Source organism: Vipera ursinii, assembly GCF_947247035.1.
Source record: "Vipera ursinii genome assembly, chromosome: 8".
NCBI classification, from domain to species: Eukaryota; Metazoa; Chordata; class Lepidosauria; order Squamata; family Viperidae; genus Vipera; species Vipera ursinii.
The window spans coordinates 26,288,776-26,308,938 of record NC_139519.1 but is presented as its reverse complement, the minus strand read 5'-3'; the positions used below and the strand labels follow the sequence as shown (position 1 = coordinate 26,308,938).

The 20,163-nt window shown below is 50.9% G+C and overlaps 2 protein-coding genes across 3 annotated transcripts; one reads left to right on the top strand and one right to left on the bottom strand.

Moving 5' to 3' along the window:
• Positions 1 to 1,999: 1,999 nt before the first annotated feature.
• On the top strand, positions 2,000 to 7,309 carry IL10RA (interleukin 10 receptor subunit alpha; the record flags this gene model as incomplete). Of its 2 annotated transcripts, XM_083368136.1 has the most annotated exons (7): positions 2,059 to 2,155; positions 2,263 to 2,389; positions 2,496 to 2,671; positions 2,869 to 3,032; positions 3,203 to 3,353; positions 4,051 to 4,172; positions 4,918 to 7,309. In XM_083368136.1, the coding sequence occupies 7 exons, from the start codon at positions 2,098 to 2,100 to the stop codon at positions 5,548 to 5,550; spliced, it is 1,431 nt and encodes a 476-aa protein (XP_083224262.1). In that variant the 3' UTR covers positions 5,551 to 7,309. The 2 variants fall into 2 exon arrangements, with proteins under 2 accessions (XP_083224261.1, XP_083224262.1); XM_083368135.1 differs by having other exon boundaries at positions 2,000 to 2,155; positions 2,263 to 2,671.
• Positions 7,310 to 11,827: 4,518 nt separating this feature from the next.
• SCN4B (sodium voltage-gated channel beta subunit 4) lies at positions 11,828 to 18,890 on the bottom strand. Its single transcript, XM_083368515.1, has 5 exons — positions 18,727 to 18,890; positions 15,812 to 15,972; positions 14,424 to 14,670; positions 14,065 to 14,194; positions 11,828 to 13,758 (listed from the first exon to the last, which is right to left on the bottom strand). The coding sequence occupies exons 1-5, from the start codon at positions 18,758 to 18,760 to the stop codon at positions 13,668 to 13,670; spliced, it is 663 nt and encodes a 220-aa protein (XP_083224641.1). The 5' UTR covers positions 18,761 to 18,890; the 3' UTR covers positions 11,828 to 13,667.
• Between the last annotated feature and the right edge of the window lie 1,273 nt (positions 18,891 to 20,163).

The following is a 20,163-nucleotide window of genomic DNA, read 5'->3' as shown; positions in this document are numbered from 1 at the left end:
CTCTGTCGTCCCCTTCTTCTTCTCTTGCCCTCAACCTTTCCCAGCATTAGGCTCTTCTCCAGTGAGTCCTTCCTTCTCATTAGGTGGCCAAAGTATTTGAGTTTCAGCTTCAGGATCTGGCCTTCTAAAGAGCAGTCAGGGTTGATTTCCTCTAGGACTGACCGGTTTGATCGCCTTGCAGTCCAAGGGACTCGCAGGAGTCTTCTCCAGCACCACAGTTCAAAGGCCTCAATTCTTTGGCGCTCAGCCTTTCTTATGGTCCAACTTTCACTGCCATACATTGCAACTGGGAAGACCATCGCCTTGACTATACGCACTTTTGTTGGCAGGGTGATGTCTCTGCTTTTTAGTGTGCTGTCTAGATTTGCCATGGCTTTCCTCCCCAGGAGCAAGCGTCTTTTAATTTCTTGGCTACAGTCCCCATCTGCAGTGATCTTGGAGCCCAGGAAAATAAAATCTGTCACTACCTCCATTTCTACCCCATCTATTTGGCAGGAATTGAGAGGGCCAGATGCCATGATCTTGGTTTTCTAGCCATTGGTAAAAATTGTCCCACGTTCTAAAGTACACTGAGTCTTCCTTCTCTTTTATCTTTAATGTCAATCTGTCCATTTCTGCATGATCTAAAATTTTCTTAATTAGTTCTTCCATTGGTAAGTTTTCATTTTTCCAATATTGGGCAAATACAATTCTTGCTGCAGTTAATACATGTAAAATTAAATATATACAATCTTTCTCGTAGTTTCCTCCTATTATGCCTAACAGAAACAGTTCTGGCTTGAAATCTATGTTTTTTAGTCATTTTTTCCAACCATATGTTTATTTTTGACCAAAATCTTTTAGCTTTAGGGCATGTCCATCAGATATGATAATAAGTACCTGTTTTTTGTTTACAAGAGCCACACTTTAGATGGCCACCGTGGTGAGCCCAGGAAGAGCCAGAGGCAAGTACCAGATTCATGGCAGCCTTGCTCCCCCTTGGCGAAAGGAGGAGGCTTCAGCTTCGAGGTGAGCCTTGCCCAGGCGGTGCCAGGTTATCCAAAGGAGAGGCTGCTTTCAAGCCCGCCTCTGCGCACCGGAAAGTCCGACTCGGAAAAGCCGGCCAGTCAGAGGCGTCTGACTCCGCCTGGGGAGCTGAAAACGAAACGAGCTGCATCTAAAGCCCTTCCCAATGTCACTCCCCTCACCCAAAGGGTTAGTTTTACAAAAGGAGAAGGATGGAGAGTGAGATGAGGAACTCGTAAAATCTGCTTCCACCGAGTCCATTCCGGAGGATGGGAAAGGTGGTTTCTCTGGGCGCAGTTTAGTCAGTCTTGCGTTCCAGCACCTGACCCCAGAAACAGCCCCAAATGCGGGTAGTTGGGAGGCAAATTGCCCAAGTGGTGGAAAGAGCCCCGGAGTGGAGGCCCAACAGCTCCCACAAACGGCTTTGGGAGGCGGCAGTTCCTACGGGGCGGACACGCGGGGGCTCATCTTTGGTGAGGACAACCCAAGGGCGAGCCGTTGAAAGTCAGGATAGGCGCTGGGAAAGTCTCTAATGCTCCTCCTTCCTCCTCTTTTCCGCGCAACAGCAACCACGTCAGGTGGATTGGGCTGAGGGAGAGGGACTGGCCCGAGGTCACCCAGCCGACTTTCATGGTTAAAGCGAGAGTAGAACTTACGGGCACCCGGTTTCTAGCCTGGTGCCTTCACCACTAGACCAAACTGATTCTCCGGCTCCTTCCAGACAGCAGACCACCTAGAGTTGAGGAAGGGTCCCAGTTCAGAAGCAGAAAGTGAACTGGCGGGGGTCGCGGCAGGGTGGGCAAGCCGACAGCCACTGGCTGGACAGGCCGGCGAAGGGCTTCCGGTAGCCCTCTCGGCACCTTCTGGTGCTCCTTCCCCAACGCAGAAGTGCTCCTCATTGCGCTCCTTCTCTGGGAGGAACCGGCGGGAGCTTGGAGTAAGCGACAGAGAGGAGGCGCGGGCGGGGCTTTCCCCAAGAGGGGGGCAGCGGGGAATGCCCAGAGGAAGTGAAAGCAGAGCCAGCTGCTCCAGCGCCCGCCGGCAAACGCTCTTCTTTCAGTCGCCCTCCGGCAAACGCCTTGGACGGCCGAGATGTTGGTGTCCGCGCTGGTGCTGCTGCCGCTCCTGCTGCCCTGCCTTCCAGGCCACGGTGAGTGAAAAGCCGTCGCGGCGACTGCCGAGCGGCCGACCCGCAGGAGGCGAGCGGGAGGGACGGGCGCAGGACCTGCTAACGCCCGGCGTTGCCTGTGCCCTCAGGAGGAGAGCGGACCCTCGCCGCGCCCTCGGACCTGCACTTCCAGGCCCGCGTCTTCCATCACCTGCTTCGCTGGAAGCCGGGCCCTAAGCCGGACGTCGGGACCCTGTACGAGGTGCAGTATCGGCGGTAAGGGCAGGGCAGGGCGGGTGGGAGAGACCGGCTGGGTCGGGTCGGGTCCTTACCCGTCTCCCGTGTCAGAACAGCCTTCGGCTTCACTTCCCGCCGCCCGCAGGATCGGCAACGACAGCTGGAGGGCCGCCGCCAATTGTACCCGGATCGCGCTCGACTTTTGTGACCTCACCTGCGAAACGCAGCAGCCCGCGGTTCACTACTTGGCCCGGGTGCGCGCCGTAGCCGGGAACCGCTCCTCCGCCTGGATACGGACGCGCCGATTTACGCCTAGCGAAGGTAGCGCAAGAGGCTCAAGGCCCTCGCCTTCGGGGAGAAGAAACGGCCCAAGAGCCGCTGGCTTTTCCTGCAGGGCGAGGCAGCCACGCTGGGTGGCAGTGGCGGCCCCAGGAGGCGAACCAGGGAGGGGGAGCTGCTCAGGGTAACCCCTCGGGGTGGCTTCCTCCAGGTTTACTGCTCACCTCCTTCCCCCCCAGCAACTCTGTGGCTCTCCAAGGTGATCCTCTCCAGGAGTGGCAACCAGCTCCATGTCTCCCTGCAGCTTCCCACCAGCTGCTGGGCCAACCTCACTTATGAAGGCAGCTATGAGGCATGGGGGGAATATCTTGCCCGAGTCAGAAGAGTGTCCAACAACCAAGAGGTGAGCCTCTATCCATTGCCAGCACCCAGGTGAGCGGTGGGGCTAACTGGGGGAGTTGGCACCAGCAGGAGCCCCTCAGGAGCCTAAGGGTGCCATGGGCTGAGACAAGTGGCCTGCCCTGAGCTTGGCAGGGAGGAAGACTGATTTGGCCTGCCCATTCTCCTCCACAGCTGGTGCACGTCCACGGCAGCCTGGAATTTGACCTGCCCCCATTGCCATGGGGGGAGCAGTACTGCATCAGTGTAAAGCCTGGAGTGGCCTCCAGGCCAAATTCTGCTGACTGGACAGAGGAGCAGTGTGTCTCAATACCCCCCCAAGAAGGTGAGCGCCAGCCTTCTCTCCATACCTCTGGCTCACCCCCTGCATCCCGAGGAAGCCAGAGCCTGTGGCAAAGCCAGCCCAGCCAAGCTTCCAGAGAGCGCTCAGTTGAGGACAAGATGGTATCTGAATTGAGGCTGGCTGGACATCAGAAAGGAGGAGCAGGCACTACCAGAACCCGATTCTTTTTCTTTCTTTCTTTCTTTCTTTCTTTCTTTCTTTCTTTCTTTCTTTCTTTCTTTCTTTCTTTTTCTTTCTTTCTTTCTTTCTTTTTCTTTCTCTCTCTCTCTCTCTCTCTCTCTTTGTCTCTTTGTCTCTCTCTCTCTCCTCACACACTCTCACACACACAGAGTGAAGCTGGAGGCCTCTGAGCAGCTTTGAGGTACAATTTGGTTTTGGTATTTCTAGACTAGAAACGGGTTGAGTGGGGAGGGGCTCTATTGGTGTCAGCCCAAGACTAACTGGGGGAGTGGCCTTTATCTAGCTCCCCAGCATTAGGATCTTCCTAGTTCTTTTACTGTCCTAAATGTGATAACCACTCTTGGTGTCTGTGTCTTTTTGGATCAAGCTGTTGGTTGTTTCCTACACAACTGCTGGTACATGTGGTGACTAGAGAGAGAGGGCACAATTTGCCCATCACTGCCTGTCTTGGATGAATGGCCTACCCTGATAAATCACGTGTGGGGACATTCCTTTGCAGGGCACATTGTCCTTACCCCAAGTTTGGCCCTCCTGAGTCTTCTGAGTCTTGGAATTCTGGGTGCAGGGCTGGGCTTGGCCTCTGCCTACAAGAAGAAGCCCACAAGGATGCCTTCAGCCCTGGTAAGACTGCCCCCCACACACACAAATAACCACTGCTTCCCAAAACCTTCTGCTCCTCAGAGAAGCAAGTAGGAAACCTCTTTGATGTCCAAACCCCAGACCCTCAAAAACTCTCATACAAGGAATTGTGTCCACCGTTCAAAGAGCGAGAGCCCCCACCCCCATTTCCAGGGTATTTTGCCATCCCCAACAATGTCTTAGTCAAACTGTCAACTTCCTTTAAACTTCCCCTTACAAGCCAAAGTTTCTCAAAAAATGTCCTCACAGCCCTCATAAAATTAGTTATTATATTTCCATTGTCCAGATTAAGTCTGTAGCTGTTCACAAGATTTGCTAAATCATAATGTGGTGCGTCTGACTTGAGCTCAATTAGTTGTGACTGAGCTGTAGTTAGACAAATCATAACTTAGCATGCTACCTGAAACTAAAAGGGGATGATCAATCCACAGCTATAGAGGAGGGATCTGAATCTCCATAGCCCAGGCCAGGCAGCTGCAAGGTCTCTCCAAGGTCCCTTCCAGTTCTACTCTGATTGATTGATTGTTTGATTCAGCCATTGTCCACTGCTGACTCTTCTTTCCCCTGGAAGGGGTTGTTGTCTGCCTGAAAAAAGCAGGAAGAATCTTCTTTCTGGGAAGAATCTCATGAATTGGGTGAGATTCATGGAAGAACTGGAATGACCACTAGCTAGGCTGCCTGGAGGCTCCGCAGGCTGACTCTCCCCCTCTTTTCTTTTGGATACCAGAAATCTCCCCTTGGGCACAGCTTCTGCTGGGGACTGATGGAGGAAAGCAAAAGCCGCATACTACACATGGAGACCGAGTCCATCCAGCAGCTGTTCTTCCTGGGTCCACAGGATCATGCACACCTGGAAAGGAGAGGGAGCCATCGCACTGGAGTGGTGCTTCCAGAGAGGAACTGCCAGCTGGAAGAGGGCAGAGGGCCGAAGGAAGGCAGTGGCTGCAGTGCAGATAGTGGCATCTGCTTGCGGGAAACCTCTGGCAGTGTGGACAATCTGCACTTCACCCTGGACATTGGTCAAAAGACGGGCATGCAGAAAGAGACAGGCAGTTTTGGGGTAAAAGAGCAATTGGGTGAGGGATTACCATCCAAGGATGTGACTCAGGCCCATTTTTCTGGGTACAGGCAACAGTCAGGGACTCCTTTGGATCCTGAGGATTGCCTGAGGCCTCCCTCCAGCATGAATGGGGAGACACTTTCTCATCCCAGTCTGACTACTGGTTATTTGAAGCAGACCTTCCTCGGAGACCCCCCTGGCTTGCAGGGGATTGCTCTCCCAAAGGACTTTCTTCATCGTGTGGATCAGGAGAAAGATCAATTCCCAAGCAGCATGTCCTTGGATGTTGTGGGACGGTAGGAATTGCCCTGCGAGTCAGCTCAGGGGCTGGGCTTCTCTGGACAAGAGACATACCTGCTGTTTCCTCTTCCCCTCCACTGACAGCTGAGCTGGATTCCATCCCTAGAGTTTTCCTTCTCGGTGCTGGATGTAAGAGGTCCGCCTCCTCCCCAGGATCCACAAAGGCAGAACCCTGCAGAGAACTGAGAATCTGTCTTGAGAATGGAGTGTACAGAAGGGGAGAGGGATCCAGGATGCAAAGCTCCTGATTGCCTGATTACATTTTCTCTTCTTACCATTGGACATAGCTCAAACATTGAAAATGGCACTCTCCCATCTATGAGGTTGGAGGAGAAACTGTGCATTCCAAATGCAGAAACAGAAACAAATACAGTCCTCACTTAATGAGCACAGCTGAGACCAGCAACTCCATCACTAAGTGATGTGGTAGTTAAATAGGCCACTGTGTGACCACAGCCTGTATTTTTACTGCCAGCTTCTTCGTTATCTCTGCTTGTATAAAGCTGCTGGGAAGCTCACAAATGGTGGTCTCATGACCATGGGACGCTGTGATAATTGTAACTGCCCGCTGGATGCAAAGTATCCAGATCTCAAGGACATGTCTGTGGGGACACTGCAACACACATAAATGTGAGGACTGGTCGTAAAGTTACTTTTTTAGCACCATCGTCACTTTGAATAGTTGGTAAACAGGACAGTCATTAAGCAAGGACCACCTAGTATGGCTCACTCTCCCTTGTTTTCTGAACAGGAAAGGAAGACAAATAGGGCCTTGCACACGAGAAAGAGCCCGAGAAAATGAGAACAAGTCTGCAGAGAGCTGTGCTACAAAAGGGGAGAATGGAGGTTTCTAGTAGAAAAAAGACCTGCATTATTGGATCCTCTGCAACAGTTGGTAAATGGGTGCCTGGGTGCAATCCAAAGGGCCCAGAGCTGCAACTGGAATGAGGCTCCATCCATTTCTCTCTAAGAAATCACTTCCTCCTGCCCTGTTTTGGTTTTCCTAAAATCTGCAGGAGCTGCCCATTCGCTGACTTTTTTTGATGGTGAAGCTGTGCAGTGACCACGCTGCTGGCCTGCAAAGAGCCAAGTCCAGCCATTCCTAAACAGGAGGACACTGGTGTTGGAGGTCTGTCTGGAGTCCTCACCTAGGAAAGAACTGAAGCAGTGATAAAGACCCAAACCTTAGCCATCCAGATTTCACGAAGGACTCTGGGTTGAGGATGTGGGGGTAGAGAATCTGCTCTTGGTTTAGAATGGTGCTGTCTTGGTTGGGCTCTGTGCAACAGAGGGAGGGGATGCTCACAAGCAGCTACTCAGCACCAATCCACATTGTCTTGCCCCACCAAGAGCTGTCCTCCCAGGCCCAGCTTCCTTAAGAGGGCATCCCAGACTATCTTTCTTTTTATTTATTTATTTATTTATGTATGTATGTATGTATTTATTTAAAGAATTTATATGACCACCCAACTCTGACAGTGTGACTCTGGAGAGCTTACAACAAATGACTTAAGATAAAAACAACAATCAAACTATCAGGTAGGGTTTTGTGGTTAATACAGTAGTCTAGACTCTAGACAAAAGGAACATCTTAAAAAATCTTGAACCTTTTTGTACAAATCAACTTTATTTATTTTAAACTCAGCTAAATTATCTTCACCAATGTCTTTCGCCTTATTTAATAAATATTGTTTAGTTATGTGATACTTCAGGATTAAATTTGGAATACAGCACAATAAAGAATGTATTCTATTCTGAATCCAAGCCATTGTACATTAATTAATCTCTTGATAAGACCTTTATGGTCTAGATAAGCAGATTTCCTTAACATTAACAGCTCTCTTCAGATAGTTTGAACTCATGCAAACATCTTTTATCATATAGAAATACCTTTATTGCATGTAGAGTCTAATACAGCAGTTGAGGTGCATTAAGATGACGATTGTACAGCATTTCCAAGATATTTCCAAGGTGTTCCCAAGGTCAGAAAATGGTAATATTCCCAGCGTCTGCTCATGTCTGCTGTTGTCACATGTTAGCTGGATAATGGAGGATGGGATTCTCTCCAGGGACAAAGGAGGAGGAAGTCCATCCCAGAAAGGGGAGGGAAGAAGAAATACATCATAGGGTAGGAGGGTCTGACTGCCCACATTGTAATTTCTCCAAAACAGTCACGTGGTGGCAGCACACCCCCCCCCCCGTCTGGTATTACATAATACCACCATATAAAATCATATAACAGTAGTTATACAAGTGCAAATACACGTGTGTGGTTTGCTTGTTGTCATAAACACCTGAGAGATATAAGTAATAAACCTGAGATAGACATAAAAACCTGAGAAATATAAAATAAACATGCATACATATGAGGCATAAAACCTGAAAGACATAAAAATCAACATAAGATATATAAGACATGAACCTGATAGATATAAAAATAAACATGCAGACATATTGCAATAATAAAAAATGCCATTTCAGGCTGAGGTTTTGCTTGTTGTGTTCAAGACCTGAAAGATATAAAAGAACATGCATATATATTGCAATAATAACAATTGCCTTTTCAGGCCTCAGTAGTCTGGATCAAGTTGAAGGCACTTTTCTTCTTGAAGTCAGGATTCAACAAGGAAAGGCAATGAGTTCAGTCTTCAAGGGCAAAAGCAGGACAAGTTCTGCGATGGTCTGATGAAAGTTTTTGGTGCCCTTCGATGCTTGAGGTCATTGGTCCTTAAACAGAACAAGGTCTCTAACTTGAAGATAGGGTAAAGGTGAAACGTTGGTGACTGGAACGTGACTTTGTTGCTCCCCTCCATGCTGCTCCCCGCCATAATTTGAAGCAGGGTTGGATACAGGTGGTTGCTGTGGATTGCCTGGAAGTGGATCAGGATGTGTAGCTGTATCGTGTTTGTCGCTATCGCATTCTGGTAAATTAAGACTTTGGGAAACGGGGCCTCTCTCTTCCCCTGGTGGACTGGATGTTTATCAAGCCCCTTCCAACATTCCTCTAAAGGGCTTCAACCTCCTTGCCCATGGGGGGGCGGGGCTTATGCCAGGAAGGCTGGCAAGTTCCTGTTCTCTAAGCAGGGATCAGCCACCCTCCCTCTGGCAGCATTTAAAAGCAAGGATTTGTCTCAGAAGTGGGAAGAGAAGGGGGACTTCTCACACTATAAGAGGGGGGCATGGACTGAGACACAAACCCATCCAGAATGCTTCTCTGTTAAAACAGCAGCTCTGCAAGCAACTGTTGTCCTTCTACTTTACACACACACACACACACACACAATACCTACTCTCTGTCTGCAGAAAATCCAAAATTCACGAAAAGCAGCCCAAAACATGAACTGCCCCACAGTCAACCAAAGGGAGTCCAGACCATTGTCTAGCCACTGCTGTTTACATACTGCCTGGTCAGTGGCTCAGTCAGTGGGGATGATGGGCTGGCTTGCTGCAGGATTGTTACTGCAACTGGCCAAGAATATTGGTCTAAAGGGAGGGTTGCTGTAACTTTATTGAGCACGAGGGAGGCATATACATGATCAGGGTTGCTGGGACCTGACAATTCAGTATCACACAAAACAGCTAAGGAGGGATCTGAATAATCCATCTTACCTCCCTAAAGTCTCAATAGGACACATGACTCAACCTGCAGGAACATCACATGCTTCTCCCACCCTCCCTCCTGTAAAGGGATACAAGTGGGGATGTTATTCCTGCTCTTTGTCACAGCCTTGATCACAACCCCCATACATTGTTTCCAGGATGATTTTAAATTCCCACAGAGCCATAAAGCTGGAGGAGACCTTGGAGGTTTTCTAACCCAATCCCTATGCAAGGCAGAAGTTCTCATACAATCTCGGACATAATGCTTGACCAATTTTTTCTTGAAAACCTCCAGCAATGGAGCACTCACAACTCCAGGAAGCACATTTTCCCACCGTTTAACAATTCTCACTGTCAGGAATGTCATCCTTATTTCCAAGTTGAATCTCCTTCTAACTAGTTTCCACCCATTGCTTCTTGCCTTCCCCTCAGGTGCTTTGGAGAACATAAATCTCCTTTGTGGTCACCCTTCAAGTATTCTCTTTGCTAAGCTATTTTTCCAAAGGTGCTTTTTTCCAAAGGGTAACTGCACTTTCTTGTTTTTTTCTTTGAAAACATTTCACTTCTCTTCCAAACATTTCACTTCTCTTCAGGGTGGCTGAAAAGAGCAGCAGCCCTTGTTGGACAAGTTCCTTCTCCGGCCGGGATTTAACACCACCAGCCCAGAGCTCGGTTCTGCCCACCCTCTTGACCGCTAGAGTCTCAGTCTATCCTGTCTCAGTCTTGGAGGGAAAGTGTGCTGCCACCACGTGGCTGTTTTGGGAAATTATAATATGCTAATTGGGTCTGCCAGCACCTTTCCCCTTTGTGATGTATTTCCTATCCTGCTCATGATGCTGTACTAGGATCCACCCCTTCTGGGTTGGACTTCCCCTTCTCCTTGTTCCCTTGTGTTCCATCCTCCATTGTAACATCTGAACACAAGCCATGCGGACAGTAATCCTGTTACTGTCTTTTGACCTTAAAGTACCGTCCAGACTTCACCTGACCACACTTTCTCTGCTGTAATCTTCTTCTACATGCAAAATAAAGGTATTTCAGATGAACCAGGTACTTTATGAGTGAGTTCACTGTCTGGAAAGAGCCGTTAGATTGTGACTAAATTTGCTTAAACAGACCAGTGCAAGTGTCTTAACAAGGAATTAAATCACTAGCACAACGAGCTTTCGATCCAGAATAGAAAGGAAGCCCCCCCCTTTCAGGAATCACTGAGCAACGCTGTGAGGAGGGAGAGGGGTCCAGGTGTAGCGAATAGCTCAGCTGTGGGTGATGAAGGTGAAACTCTCCTCCATAAGTGAAACTCTGTTAGGGATCTGTAGAAACTTAAGGGAAACGAGGCAGAAATACTCATCTGCGTGGTGAGAAGCACCACCCATCTATTGCCAGTCAAGGCTAAGCACAGAGCGCGCAAAAGGGAAGACCCCCAGTCAGGCCAGCTTTCTGGCCGCGGCCAGCTTGGTTCGGGCTCAGGAGGCGCGTGCACAGGCTGGCAGCCGGGCCAGCTGCTTCCGGCCAGTGGCGGGAGTCGCGTTGCGGCTGCTCCGGGCGCCTCAGCTGCCGGGGGCGAAGGCTCGCTTGCTTCCGAATGGAGCGCGCAGGGCGGGAACTCGGCAGGTGCCGCAGGGAGAAGGGGCCCCGCAACGGTTCCAGCACTACCCAGCCGGGAGCCTCGACCGGGGCGGGAGATCCGAAGAAGCAGCCGGGCCGCCGGCGAGCATGGGCTTCTCAGTCCCTCCAGCCCGTCATCTCCCCCTGCCAGTCAGACCACCCGGGCGAAAGCGAGGAGAGGGAGGTGGGCATTTCCTGGGCTTGTTCTTGAGCTCGCGAGGAAGCCCCCCCAAAAGCAGCTTTGACCCCAGCGCTCCGGCACGGCTATGCCGTCCTCATCTCGAGGCAAGGGGGCGAAACGGGCTCCGGAGCGCTTGGCACGGGCAAGCGGCAGCATCTTGAAAGCCCTTCGACGGCCAGGCGATCAGCTCGGGGTCCGTGGAGCTGGAAAGAGAACCACGCGGGCTGACCGTTCCCTGAGGCAGCAGGATTCAGGAAGATCCTCTGCCCGGTCGGAAAGAGGCGGAGTTGGGCCAGACTACTGTATGCCGAAATGAGCTAAAGAAGCCGCCCAGAAATGGATCCTGCTGGCCTCCTCCTCGCTCACGAAGCCCTCTGCTTCGAAGGGAAAGCCTCTTCGGTTTCGGCAGAAGCTGGAAATGCAGATAGCTCTGGGAAGCCACCCTCTCTGAGACCCCTGAGGGAGGCCAAGTCAGGCAACGAGGGGCCGGAGTTCTCCAGAAGCATTGGGGTGGCCAAGACCAAGCTCTTCTCCTGGCAGTGAGGAATTGGGGGGCCTCCTACTGCCTCCCATCCTGGTGGGAAAGTTCTTAAGAGTCCCAGGGAAGAGAAGGAGAGGTCCCTCCCAAAGGGATGCTCGATTCGTGAGAGGTATTAAGCTCTCTCCTTCCTTACACCCACTTGTCACCTTGGTTTTATATATCTTCTTCTTTAAGAACTGTATTAACTTTGAGCATTGAGGTGTAGTCTCTTGTGTGTGTTGTGGCCAATCCTGGCTCACCTAAAGCAACCAAATCACTTTGAATAAAGAGCATAATTTTATTAACATGCATATAATATAAACTGTTGTGGATTTTTGCCAAAATAAGAAGCACAACACTAAGGAGAAGAAAAGTGTTTATTGCAAGGATGGTTGAGTGTTTGCCTCACAAGAAAGAGGGGGCCCATCTGATTTTTAAGTTGTCTGGGGCCAGGGGGTCCTCATTTTGGATCTGAAGGGATTGGGCAAAGAGAGGACCTGGGTCCCAAGAGAGGACAGGGTGTGGGGAAAGGATGCCACCACCATGTTGCTTGTTAGGTTTGTTTTCAGCACTACAATATTGGGCTCCCAGCAAAGATGAGCAGCCCTGAGCAAAAGCAGAGCCAGTGCTAATGGACTTTTGCCCTTCTATAGCCAGAAAAAAGAGAGAAAAGGCAGAGACTGTGGAAATGACAAAGTGCTGTTGGAGTATTTGAGATAAAACCATCCACAAGGCTTTCCTGTTATTTTTCCCTTCCTGTTAGGTCACTTGCTGGCCATATTATCGTTCAGAAGAGCGAACAGACCACAGATTCCTGACTGAGTCTTTTCCCTATCACCACTCTGGTCAATTCAGCTTGCTGTGAGAGTTTATTTTACAAGGGCTCCTATGTATTGGGGGTGGGGTGGAGGAACATCTTGTAGGTTTGGTAGTGAATGTAGCTGACGTGTCTCTAGGAGGGGGTCATATCTTTCACAATCACAACAGCTACACCTGGTAATGATTTTTTGCCCTCCAAATTATACCTCAGAATAAATAAATAAAACCTAAAGATGTTGCCTCGGGCAGAGGAGCACCATAAATTAAGCAAGGAGGCGATGAACCGCCTGGCCAAGAAGAGCACGAGATCTCTGGGCATCCTTTGGCCTGGCTGCCAGCTGCAGACAGCCAGGAAAGGGAGAGGGCACTGGACCAAGCAGGATGCAGCTGCTCCTCGACCATCTTGACTTGTCATCTGGTCCATCTGAGCCACAGCGAGGGCAGGTGCTGGTTGCCTATTATAGATGGGGTGTTAAATTGGGCCAGGAAGGGCTTCAGTAATAAGGCCTTAGAAATGCTTCCCTCCTCATGCTCCAGCAAAAAGCTCGGCTCCTGCAGGGAGACCTCTGCCTGGCAAGGGGACCAGGAAGTGAGCATGCGAGTGAAGCAGAGAAGCTGAGGGGAAGAATCGGCAGCATGGCAAGGGGGCACTTCTTCATCAGCTTGCTCACAGCCTAAAACTGTGAAAACATGCAAAGGAGACACCACCTGATTCCCGGCTCTCCAGGCAGCACTGCACATCTGCTCTGCTGTCTTGCCAGCAGGAGACCTGGAGAAGGACCCAAGTCCAGGTGCAGCCACCCTCAATCCTGAAGCACTGAAGAACCACTAAAGAGGGTAAGGAAACCACACTCAGCTGCGCTGGGCCTCCAAAAGGCCCCTGCTCCAGCAAGGCCTGCCTCCCTCTCCACAGGGATGCATCACAGAAACCAGTATTCGGCAAAGGGGCACCTACTGGTTTCAAGATGCAGTTAAAGCAGACCCAGCTTCTCAGCCTGCCCTTCAGCCCTCTCTTTCTCCTCTACTTTCTGAGGGAGGAAGGCAGCATTTCCAACCGACACCCCAATATGATGGTATTTGATTGTCAGAAGGAGAACCGGGTCTTTGGTCTCATGCCCATTCCTGCAGCTACAGGACTTCTTGAAACCGAAGCCCAGTCTGAGCCCAGAACCCTGCACCCTTCAGACGTGAGCAGCGCCAGGCTTGATATCCGCAGCACGGATTGATATCCGCAGCACGGATTATCCCAAGAAGCAGCACTTTTTTGCAGCCAGTTGAGTAACATAGTTGTGTCTCAAGCGTCAGTCCTTTGAAAGAGGGTCTTCTCCTGCCCTCATCAGAGCCCGGCAGATCAACCTGGAGGGTTGGTTCCCAGAGATCTGCATGGAGTCAGGCTTTCAGGGCTGATTTAGAGTCTATTTTGGAGCCTGGCAGCCCATTCTCCGTGTTCTCGATCGCTGAAGAGCTCACCAGGCACTCCCTGCAGGAGACAGAGAACAGACTGGCTTAGTCCTGCTTCATACTGAGGGTCCCAAGCAGAGGAGCTCTCCTGGGGACTGCTGCTCCTTCCCATGCCATTCAGTGGGAAGGCAAGGCCTCTCAGGAGCACCGCTGCCTGGAGGAGTCTGCCATGGCAAGAGGGCCAGCAGAGCCTGCTCCCACACCAGACCTCCTGCCTGGAGAAACAGATGGCTGTCGCTTGAAGACCTGCTACTGAGCCAGCCACGACTGGCCCAAAGAAGGCCGCTTGCCCACACTCCATCCAAGGCAGCACAAGCTCACTCACTTCTGTTTCCGTGTCTTCTTGAGGATGAAGAGGACCAGTTTCTTGGTCAGCATGATAAGGATGAGGAACCCAATGACACCACCCGCAACAGACAAAATGATCACCGTCAGTGTGTTGTCAACCTTCTCCACTGGGGAGGCAGAGAAGGCAATGAGGGCCATGAAGAAAGGAGTCCCCTGCCTTCACCCTCAAGCCATGGACTTCCCCACACCCAGGCTCAGCAAGCCAATGGCTCAGAGGAAGGCCCGTTCCCACAACCCCAACTGTGGAGCTTAAAAATACAGTCCTGCCTCAATCGGTTGCCTCTAACTGTGCACGACCAAACCAAGGCCGGGGTCCATTGCCCAGCTGCTACTCACACATCACAACCACTTTGAGAGTAAAGGTGCCACTGTGGTTGGCATCCTTCTCTTTGGGGTTCTTGACCAAACAGGTGTATGGCCCGGAGTCCTCAAAATCAGCATCAAGCAACAAGAGGGAAACGTTGAACTCCCGGTTGTCCTTGCTGAGTGGCAGGTCAGGTGGCAACATGTGCTTAAGGTTGAACTTGTACTCTGGATGAGGCTCTGGCTTGGAGTCTTTGTTCTTCACGACCCCTTTGAATATCTGCAGCAGGTGAAGAACAGTGAGTGAAGGCATGGCTCCCAAAACCTTTCCCCAAGGTGGAGTCAAGGTGGATTTTCCCAAGGGAAATTCTCTGCTGGCGCAGCTCACCAAGCATCTTCTCAGCAAAGTGCTGAGAAGGAGTCACAGTGGATGAGGCTGAGGGTGGCGCCAGCTAGAGGGAGCTGTCCCCACTCCTCCTCCCCTGCTGTGCAGACTGTGGGGCGCTTGGGCTTCCTGGCAATGTAGACTTTTCCGTAAGGGTCCCACATTTTCCCCTCCACACTTGGACCTTGTTTTTTGGGAAATGGGCTGTACAAGGGGGAATGCTGTGCCTCCTCTCAGAACTGGGGAACTAGACTGCTTCCATCTGCATCCACAAGCCCTAGAGTGCAGGGAGTAGACCCCCTGCTCCTTTGCAGCTTCTGGACTGCAGTGTAAAGAAGGAACAGAGGAATTGTCCCTGCTCTCTAGCTGCTCTCCAAGCAGACCAAGTAACAGCTCCGGCTCTGTAGGTAATTAGAGACAGCCAAGGCTGAGGATTTTGGAGAATCTCTTTCCTTGCTACTTATTAAATGTGAAGGCTTGTTTGTCATTACATTACATTATCATTAATAAAAGCACCGACAATCACGACATTTTAAAGAATAAGGAATTTATCTCATAAACTGAATAGTATAGGTAGACCTTGCTTAATGACTGCCTTGTTCAGCGACTATTCAGAGCTACAAAGGCACTGAAAAGTAACTTTATGATCAGTCCTCAACACGGACAACTGTGGCAGCTTTGCTTTTGCAACGGTCTCAGCATCCCACGGTCACATGATTGCCATTTGCATGTTTCATAGCCAGCTTCTGACAAGCAGTGTCAATGGAGAAGGTAGTAATAAAATTGCAAGCCATGGTCACATGATATCTTATCAACCAGATTGCTTAATGATGGAGCTGCTGGTACCACTTGTGGCTGTTAAGCAAGGACTACCTGTCAATCCATTCATCTTCAGGATGCCATAAGTGTCTCTGATTTCTGCTTGGAATCCAGTTTCATTGAAACCTCTAACACTCCAACCAAGCAGCCTATCAGCCTCCCTCCCAGCCCAGCCCAGCCCAGCCCAGCCCATTGTCAATCACAGTAGACCACGCACTTCAGTCTGATTGTGGCTCCATATGAAGTTGGCTTTCTCAATGCCGATGCAGGAGTTGAAAGTACAGGGCAGTAGCACATTGGTGCCATTCTTGGCATAAATAACAGGTGCCTTGCCCACTGACACCTCCAAGGCCAGTGTCCGACAACACAGCTGAAGTCCTAAGGAGGAAAGAAAGAAAGAAAGAAAGAAAGAAAGAAAGAAAGAAAGAAAGAAAGAAAGAAAGAAAGAAAGAAGAAAGAAAGAAAGAAAGAAAGAAAGAAAGAAAGAAAGAAAGAAAGAAAGAAAGAAAGAAGGAAGGAAGGAAAGAAGGAAGGAAAGAAGGAAAGAAGGAAAGAAGGAAAGAAGGAAAGAAGGAAAGAAGAAAAGAAGGAAAGAAGCTCAGAGTTGGGTCTCTGCTTGCAAAAATGGGCAAACCCCGGCCCCTCCTGGATTTGTGTTGCTGCTTTCCCAACAGAGCCATGGCAAGGAACTCAACACCTTCCAAACAGAGGAAAGCAGAGAGACTTGTGGTCCATTTTGCCTAGAGTTTGCAGTTGCTAACTAGAGTTTTCCCACATCTTGGCAGGGTTGTTTTTATCTGACTTGACTTTTTTGGATCAGATGGACTCTTTACACATCAAGTGTGGGTCCTTGCCTTATTTGAAGGGGGCTTGCTCAATGACCACATAAAAAGTTCACAGCAAACTGAACAAACAGCTTCCCATGTACATGTGGACCTTGGTTCTGCAAAGCCAGCTTTGGGGGGGTGGTGAAGAGCCATCATCTCTAGTAGCCAGCAGCCACAGATAGCTTTGTTCTTCAGTTTGCTTCCTGGTCCATGGCCTACAGGCTCCATCCAACTACTTTACTCCTCTTGAGCAAAACAGAATTGATCTCATAGCCCCAACTGGAAGTGTTGAGATGACTATTAGGAAAGCAGAGCAGTTCAAGCACAATGAAGATGCTGGAAGGCCTGGTCATGCCCTACTTTCTCAGATTTCCAGATGATGCACCAAATGGTCCAAACATGTTGGACCAGGGCAGCCCTGGAAGAATCCCCTCCCTAAGTATTGCCAAATTGGGTTCTATGGGAGGGAATGGCAGCTGTCCACCAGGAGCCACTGCTATCTGTTGCAGGGTGTGTTGCTCTCTTGCCTGCTGATCAGAAGCACATAGGTGCATGGTCAATCCACCCCATCCTTGTAACCTAGCCAATGCCTAGAATTCAAAAGCAACACACCCAAGGAAGGGAGATCATGGGGTCAGTTGGGAAAGGCAGACCCAGGTTCAAACCCACTCTCAGCCATGGAAACTCCCTGGGTAACTTTGGCCCCATTATTTTCTCTCAGCCCTCCCCACGAGGTAGCTGCTATGAGAGTAACCTGAAAGAAGAGACTCAAGGAAGCTGTCTTCAGCCCTTGGAAGAAAGACAAGAGATGCCTCTACCAAGCAAACGGAATATAGACTCAGATCCACCCATCTCATTCCCTGAGCCAATGGCAGTTTCTCCATTTCTGCCCCAAAGGGAACCTGATCCCAGAGCAACTCAGGTGCGTCACCATGGATAGATCTGGTGTCTCAAGGAAGAGAGCTCACTCAGACTCAAGGGCGAAGCCTCCACTGTCAAAGGCAAAGGTAGCTGCCTTTCCAAAAACCAAGATCCTCTTTACCTCTGGCTCAACTTTCCAGTGGGTTCAGCCTGCTCTGGCAGTCACTGGTGGGAGGCACCAGTCCAGTGCTAGTCCTTGCTCAGAGAGTCATCCAGCCTGCTCCCCACAGCACCAAAGATTCTGCAAAGCCATAGAGCTCTGAATATTTTGGGCCCAGATGTAGGTAAGGTGGAAGCATTAACGGGGATTTGAATGGAACAAGACCTCCGCAAGGTGCCAGACTTTTGAATGGGATCCAGCTGATTGCCCAATGCAAGCCTGGCACCCCAGGAGCCTCTGGTTTCTCTGGGACTCCTAAAGCAGAGCAATTGTCAAACCCTAAAGGGCTTACACAACTGACCCAGGGAGGGAAATTGGAGCGGGGAGGCTTTGTAATTAAAGTTTTTCAGAAGTAATTATCAGACACTACAACATTATTTGACTACAGATATTTGCCATTCAGAAAACAAAATAACTCAGGGCTGATCTTGCTAACATTAGTAAAGTGATTTTTTCCCCTTTTCGTTTTTGCAGAGCTCAATTAAAATTGCATTCTCAGTAGGGGAACAGAATTCATTTAAAGCAGGGGGACTACAAGGCCCATCTGATTCTCCTGAATGCATGCCATCTTGCACTTGCTCCAGACAAAGGACTGAGACTAAGGGAACTGGCGTCCTTCTGACTTGTTCAGGGCTCTTGGATGGGATACCCACATTCCAGGGAAAGAAAACAGCATCAGCTGTAAGGACAGAGAAGGGAAGGTGTCTTGGATCCTCTTCTCTGAACCTCTCAGAGGTTCACCACCCTCGCCACACCCCACTTTCAAGAAGTTCAGGGCGGACGGCCACAAACTCTGTGTGTAAACCAGGTTTCTTGGAGCTAAAGCAAACTTACAGCGATGTGGTACTTACTTTATGGGCGTTGTTTAGGATTCTACTCGAATCTTTAAAAAGGGGGCGGGGAAGGGAAAGGAGGCGCGCAGGAGAGACTGCCAGCTGAAGCAAAAAGTCTCCCAACACGCTACAGCAAGTGCGGAAGAACATGCCGGTCCCGCGCTTCCCCTAGCCTGCCCCCGACCTCGCGCAGAGACGGCAGCCGGGCGGAGGCGGGACGGGGCCAAAGGAACTGCAGTTGTGGCGCGCGCCAGTGGAGAGGGGAAGGCAGAGGTTCCCCCGCTTTCTATCCGAGCCCCGAACCTTGCTAAGTGAGCGCGAACGGGTCGGTGGGCTCGGCCCCCAGGTGACCGACGGCTCCCCGAAGCTCAGAGCGGCTCCGCGTCCTTACCCAGCAAGGCGACACCCAGCCAGTCGAAGGCCATCTCTGCAACTACTTGGCAGCCTCTTTCCTCTCCCGTGGACGCCGCAGTCTCCGACTCCCGAAGTTGCTTTCGCGACAGACCGACCGCCGCAGTTGCCGCTTCTGGCTCCGCGCACGGGCCACCCCTTCCACCAGCCGGCAGCCCAAAAGGCAGCGAGAGGAGGAGGCGGAGGCGGACACTCCCGGAACCGCCTCCGCGGTGATGCCAGGCCCCCGCAGAGGCGCGGAGGGCGCGCGCAGCCTCGTCATACCGGGCCTGGGGAGCAGCGCCGTCCTCCCCGAAGGCCGTTGCCCTCCTGCCGCCCGCAGCGCCGGATAGACGGCTGGAGCAGGCGCGCCAAGCCCTCCCAGCGTTGGTTGCTTTGAAATTACCCCGCCGGGATGCCGTATTCCCCTGGTCTGTTCCCCCAATCAGGGTTAAGCAAACTGTGGGTTGGCCGGTGCGCACACGGCTGAATTAGGCCTTGGGAACTTCCAAGCATTCAACAAAGGAAGCTTTTGGGGGCGAAAAAGGGGCAGGCGAGGTGACCTTTATCTGTTTAGTAGAATAGGAAGGAAGCCCTGCACAGCTTGACTCTTCCCAGCCTTGAATCCCCCCCCCCCGCAGGGCAGTGGGGAAGCTACAGTAGGATATCTGCGGGTTGAGAAGGTTGCCCAGGTGGTTAGATAGGCTGGCTGGAACCTTTGGAGCAGGGAAAGGAAAATCAGGTGAAGGGGGTAGCAAAGGGGCACAGAGAAGATACTTTCTCACATACAAAGGAGGACTCACTGCTGAAGCAGCAGGAGAAAAGACCTTGTGCTGATTAAGGAAGGACTTCTTTCACTTATGGGGTGCTGGGATCTTGCTGACAATTTAGCCCCGCCAGCCTTAAGGACAGGCCTTTCCCATCAGCACTTCCTGTGCTCCCGAAGCCCAAACCCGCTTCAGGCATCTCAGGAATTCACTGCTCACATGGCCCAGGGATGCAGGAAGAGGTTGTGCTCCAGCACCCCACTCTCTGGGAAGCAGTAGGGCAACCCTCGGCCTAGCGTGTGCCAGAGAAATACCACCCTACCCGGCAATGAGTTCCTTCTGGTGCTGCATAGGAAGGGGAGAGATGGGGGAAAGAAGAAAAGTTAAGTTCCTGGCTGAAGGGGCAGAGCTGTGGGGCAGGGCAGAGGCTGCCAGTCTTGGGGGGCATCCTGAGCCACAGGCTGGGTTCTGCTGATGTGGCAGGCAGATGGTGCGGAGATGCTGCGGTAGTGGCAGCTTCTGAAGCTCCCAGAGAATCATGACTCAGGGATTGTGCAGTGAAAGATTAAAAAAAAAAGCTGTAAAGGTGCCAGAAATTCTGGGCAGCAGCCAGGGGGTGGGGGGTGGGGTTGAGCAACTCTTACTGCATGGGAGGAGGGGAATTCTTTTTC